This window comes from Octopus bimaculoides, chromosome 4 (assembly GCF_001194135.2).
Source record: "Octopus bimaculoides isolate UCB-OBI-ISO-001 chromosome 4, ASM119413v2, whole genome shotgun sequence".
NCBI classification, from domain to species: Eukaryota; Metazoa; Mollusca; class Cephalopoda; order Octopoda; family Octopodidae; genus Octopus; species Octopus bimaculoides.
In genome coordinates this window covers 130,811,162-130,816,858 of record NC_068984.1, presented here as the reverse complement: position 1 = coordinate 130,816,858, position 5,697 = coordinate 130,811,162, and the positions used below count along the sequence as shown (strand labels likewise).

The 5,697-nt window shown below is 37.4% G+C and overlaps 1 protein-coding gene across 1 annotated transcript in view; it reads left to right on the top strand.

Moving 5' to 3' along the window:
* LOC106876315 (uncharacterized) overlaps positions 1–5,697 on the top strand; it is a 48,479-nt gene that overhangs the window by 35,986 nt on the left and 6,796 nt on the right. The window contains exons 2-5 of the mRNA XM_052967709.1: positions 1,099–1,174; positions 2,361–2,499; positions 4,286–4,439; positions 5,121–5,329. Coding sequence (XP_052823669.1) covers positions 1,099–1,174; positions 2,361–2,499; positions 4,286–4,439; positions 5,121–5,329 — 578 coding nt within the window. The remainder of the gene's footprint in view (positions 1–1,098; positions 1,175–2,360; positions 2,500–4,285; positions 4,440–5,120; positions 5,330–5,697) is intronic.

Below are 5,697 nucleotides of genomic sequence, written 5' to 3'. Positions count from 1 at the left end.
CCACCGCCACCACCACCACCACCACCACTACTACCACCACTACTACCTTTACCACCACCACCACCACCACCATTGCTATTACTAGCAGCAACAGTACCACCACTACCAGCAACATCACCACCACTACAACATCACTACCACTAACACCACTACTACCAACACCAGCACCACCATCACTACCACCATTACCCCGTCGCTGCCATCACCATCATCAGCATTACCATCAACATCAGCATCACCAACAGCACTACTACCACCACCACCAATACTACCAACACTACCACTGCTACCACTACCACCATTACCCCATCGTTGCCGGCACCATCATCAGCACTGCTATCAACGACATCAGCATCACCAACAACAATACTACCACCACCACCACCACCACCACCACTACTACCACAACCAATACTACTACCATCACCACTACCTCCACTACCACCACCAACGACAACAACAACAACAGCAACACGAGCCAACGAAGTAAACTCTAAGTCGTACCTCCATCTGGAAGAAATAGAAACCAAATCTTCCTCAAATCACTCCCTCCCTATCATGTAGAAACACTAGCAAATTGAATAATGAAGTCTGGCTTACACAATCCATGAAAACAAAAGATGGGATGGTCACGGTTTGAATACTGTTCTTTGATCGGTGCTGACTCTTGGGATCAGACAACAACAATCACATACACCATCTACTTCACCATCACTACTACTACTACTACTACTACTACTACTACTACTACTATCCAAAGACAAGGGGTTTATTATTCCCAAAGAAATGACATTTATAGATATAGACAATTAATGCCAACACTTATACACGCTTATGCACATACACTCACCCACAATTGTAATGCCGTGTACGTATTTATTCATATTTATACACGCACACATACAAAACTATTTTACATTCCACAAGCCAACGTGTATTTAAATAAGTGGATATGCGTACCCGCCCAATGTGTGTGTGTGTGTGTTAACACATTATGCGTATACATGCACACATATGTCCTTAAATTAATATTAATGCTAACACTTATACACCTCTTGTGATTTTGATCATCTTTATAAACGTTCCGTTCACTTTCAGGTCTGTGGGGAATACTGCCACCTCCAAGCCGAAACGACATCTGGGCCGATAGAAACAATGTAAAATATTTAGAAAGGTAAGTAAGCAATAAAGACGAAAACTACTGCTGTGACTGACGCAGTAAGACATTCACTGTCTGGAAAGCAGCACCGAATAGAAAGCGTAACGACCACAGTATTTACCACAAATCCCATAACTATTTGAAAAATACACCAAATTACAGAAACAGTCTTATATTATCATAGTTTTGCAATTTTTCAGGGTCTGTTTGTCTCTACAAGAAATAATAATGAAAAATATTTTGAAAAGGTTGTATTTTCAAATTACTGCTTCCGTTCAAGTGAATAACTCGTCCTCAGAAGCAGCTTTCTTTCAATAGAGATAATAAAGATGCCGGAAAGAAAAAAACACTGTAAATTGACGCTGATGGAATGGAAGCGAAATGCAATTAAGGGAAATTGACTTCTGTCAATGGAATAATAAAGATGAGAAAAGGAAAGACTGGGGTAGGAAGGAAAAGTAGGTGTAAAAATTAAGTAGATAAAATAAGAGAAGGGATGTTGAAATAGGAACATGCAAAGAAAATTTGAGGTAAAGTAATATCAGCTTTCTATGAATATGAGTGGTTCTAGTTGGTTGAAGGTGGTATTTTTTAGTTGCATTATAGATGCTTTTCACAATGCCTCTCTTTCTCGAATATTTCTAATCTGGTTTCCTTTTTTTCCCTCCTAAGCGGAGTTCGCGCCTTTCACTTCCACACACCATTGTGTGTGTGTGTGTGTGTCTGTGTGTGTACATATATATAATGCTTGTTTTTATGTTCAGTTATAATAAAAACAATACATACATACATACCTACATGCATACACAGAATATAGATAGATACATACATACATACATACGTACGTACATACACACACATACACACATACACACATACATACATACATACATACATACATACACACATACACACAAACAAACAATATATGTATATGGATAGATAGATATATACAGCCATACATACTTAATGGTACAGCTTACACAAAGTTGAATTGAGTCTTTTATGAGGGATCACTCCAAAATATACAAAAATCATATGTGTCTCTGTGCGTGCGCGCATGCGTATATGTGTGTACATGTGTGTGTGAGTGAGAGAGTGGGTGTGTTGTGCGTGTGTGTGTGCATACATTTTAAATTAATTATTCAATCTTTATATTCTATAATGTCTTGTACAATTCTTCTCATTTTCACTTCCACAGTATTGAAGAAGTACGATCCAAAGCCCACTTCTCCACAGCTTATATCACATATGGTGGAGAGATACACTGGCATGATGTCCCACCACCGAGACTTGAAGTTCTAGCAAGCAGTCAGGTGTCAAAGCTGGCGCACAAAAAAGTAGGTCTAATCTTGTTAACCTCTATTATTCTCATATACTTAAATGTGATATGCATATCATTTTCACTTTCATTATTCGTATATGTATGTATGTTTATATATATATAGGAAAAATTAACAAGGAAGAGTTCAAAATGCACTAAATTTTAATATACATATAGATATACATGTGTGTGTGTGTGTGTGTGTCTGTGTGTTCTGGTCAGCAGAAAATAAAAAAGGGGAATGGAAATCAGATTAGAGATATTCGGGAAAGATAGACCATGTGAAAAGCATCTACAATGCGACTAAACATCACCACCTTCAATCGACCAGAACCACACATATTTGAATAAAAGAAATTTATATTCTTTAACATAGGAGGTAAATATTTCTATTATATATTTTTTGCTACAAATACAAAAAATACAAAAATATATTTTCACATCACAAATGTTTTCATATTACGCTAAAAATATTAGTGTTCGCTTTTACAAGGTGAATTTTACACACACATATATTTAAAAGAGAGAGAAAATCACATATTACTGAAAAGTTTACACGCAGAAAAAGTTTTCGTATAAAAACGTATAACTGAATGACTTTTAGTGTGTATTAGAGCAAAAGAAGTTTTGCAGTAGAAGAAAAATCGTATCTCACTGACCAGGACAGTTTTCGCTGTCGTCCACCTGAACGAAATTCAAAGCATGTCCTTTTCAACGCATTTTTAATATAAACGTGCGAGTCTGTATATGTGTTGCATTGAATACGCCATGTTCGAGTTTTATCTCTTATTAAAGATTTTTAGTATTTCCGTGTCAGGCGTTTGTCTGATTTATTATTATTATTATTATTATTATTATTAATAACAAATTTCCTAGTCCATCAACGTTTGTAGACCTTCACGGTCTTATCTTCTCAGTGGAAGTATTATTAGAGATGTCTGATATTGCTTTTTTTATGGTGGTAAAGAACCAAATAAATGAAGTCTTTGTAATAAAGTTGGATTTAAAATGTTAACAGTTAAATCCAATTAATCAGCAAATATTCCTACTTATTACTAGGATACAGTATCTATATATTAATGCTGGGTTGATATTTTGCTATTGCGATAACTACTACTATAGCTAATTTTCTAATTGTTATGTCAAATTCTATATAAGGAAGAATTCTATGCAAGAAAATTAGGAGTGGCTGTGTGGTAAGTAGCTTGCTTACTAACCACATGGTTCCGGGTTCAGTCCCACTGCGTGGCACCTTGGGCAAGTGTCTTCTACTATAGCTTCGAGCCGACCAAAGCCTTGTGAGTGGATTTGGTAGACGGAAACTGAAAGAGGCTTACAAAGAATAAGTCCTGGGGTCGATTTGCACGACTAAAAGGCGGTGCTCCAGCATGGCCGCAGTCAAATGACGGAAACAAGTAAAAGAGTTAAGAGTAAAGGGTATCAACTAATGTGTTTTCATCGACTTTTTTCATTACTTAATTGATAAATGCTAAACAGAAACAATGTTACGAGCAAAATCTGTGGTAAACTGGATAATTAAGTATCCATGTTTGCAACAAATCAAGCGGATGATGTGATAGGTTCATCTTCAAATAACCTTCCCCAATATATCTAAACTCATCTCTCTTCACGGCATACGAACTATTTTACGTATCATGATAAATGAGTCTAATATAAAATTCTGATTTTTTTCATAGCATTAGAATGTCATATATGAGCGATTGAGCGTTCGGTTTGATTATAGTCTACGCAAAAATGTCAAACTAATTTTTTAAAAACATTTTGCGTTTTCTCGTGACCAGGCAGCCATAACAGTAAGTAAGATGGTTCAATACATGCCAAAAGAGATCTTTGAATCAATCACCAAATCAAAAGGAGTTGGCGTATTTGCCAAGAGCGAAGGTCCGACGATTTATCCAGAATTTAAGCGATTTGCTGATCTGCCGGAGTGCAAAGGTAAGCCAGTTTTTAAATTACTGGTGATATCACATGATATGTAAGCCAATTCTTAAATTGCTTGTGAGCCATTTGTTTTATTAAAGGAAGTTGACATAAATAATTTCTAAAACTAGAGAACCGTTTATCAAATACATTTCAATGTGATACGAGTGTCAGGTAATCGAGGGGTAAGTTATTTAATATACTAGAAAGTCGTTACTGAAACTTATGTCTTGCAAACAAACTTCATAGAATCAACAGAAACGTAGCTGGGGAGGATAAGGAACGGTCCACCCTGGGTAACACTTTTATGTGGGCGGCACTTTTGGGTCTGTCGTTTAAGCTTGTATAGGGTTGGTAAGTTCAAGTGCTACCTTCGGCAGCACACACTCTAACTACACTATTGAGGACCCATCTCTCTCTTCCTAAGCAATACAACTCTTAAAAGAATTTTAAATCACTCAGTCACTCAGTATTACAAGTTAACAAACCAAAATGATCATTTTCATTGCTACAATAATATACGGGAGTTAAAACCTATACATCAGGTCGAGAATTTCCTTAGCAAAACACAAATAACGAATTAATCGCTAAGATTTTCAGTTTCTCTAAAACACAAATAAACATGACATCAGTAAAAAAGAAAAAGCAAAACAATGGGTCAACGATTTTCTCTGACTTTGGTTTATTATATAACAGGTAAATGTGATGGACTTTGCCAAATAACGTGTACCCACGACGGACGCAAATACGAACGGGTGGCTGGACTGACTCTCTCAAGGAGTGTGTGCTTGGATCATGTTGTGCTCTGTGATGATCAAGACCCATATCGATCTCATGAAAACTGTTTGTCCCACGAACTGGGGCACCTCATAATGTCGTACATTCCGAAAAGCTGGACCAAGAAGGTAGGAACTAAATTTTCATTACACCAAAAAAAACTGCATTCCAAACGATTATGTACTGAAGTATATTGGGAGAAGAGGCGCAATGACCCAGTGGTTAGGGCAGCGGACTCGCGGTCATAGGATCGCAGTTTCGATTCCCAAACCGGACGTTGTGAGTGTTTATTGAGCGAAAACACCTAAAGCTCCACAAGGCTCCACGAGGCTCCGGCAGGGGATGGTGACGAACCCTGCTGTACTCTTTCACCACAACTTTCTCTCACTCTTACTTCCTGTTTCTGTTGTACCTGTATTTCAAAAGTGTCAGCCTTGTCACACTGTGTCACGCTGAATATCCCCGAGAACTACGTTAAGGGTACACGTGTCTGTGG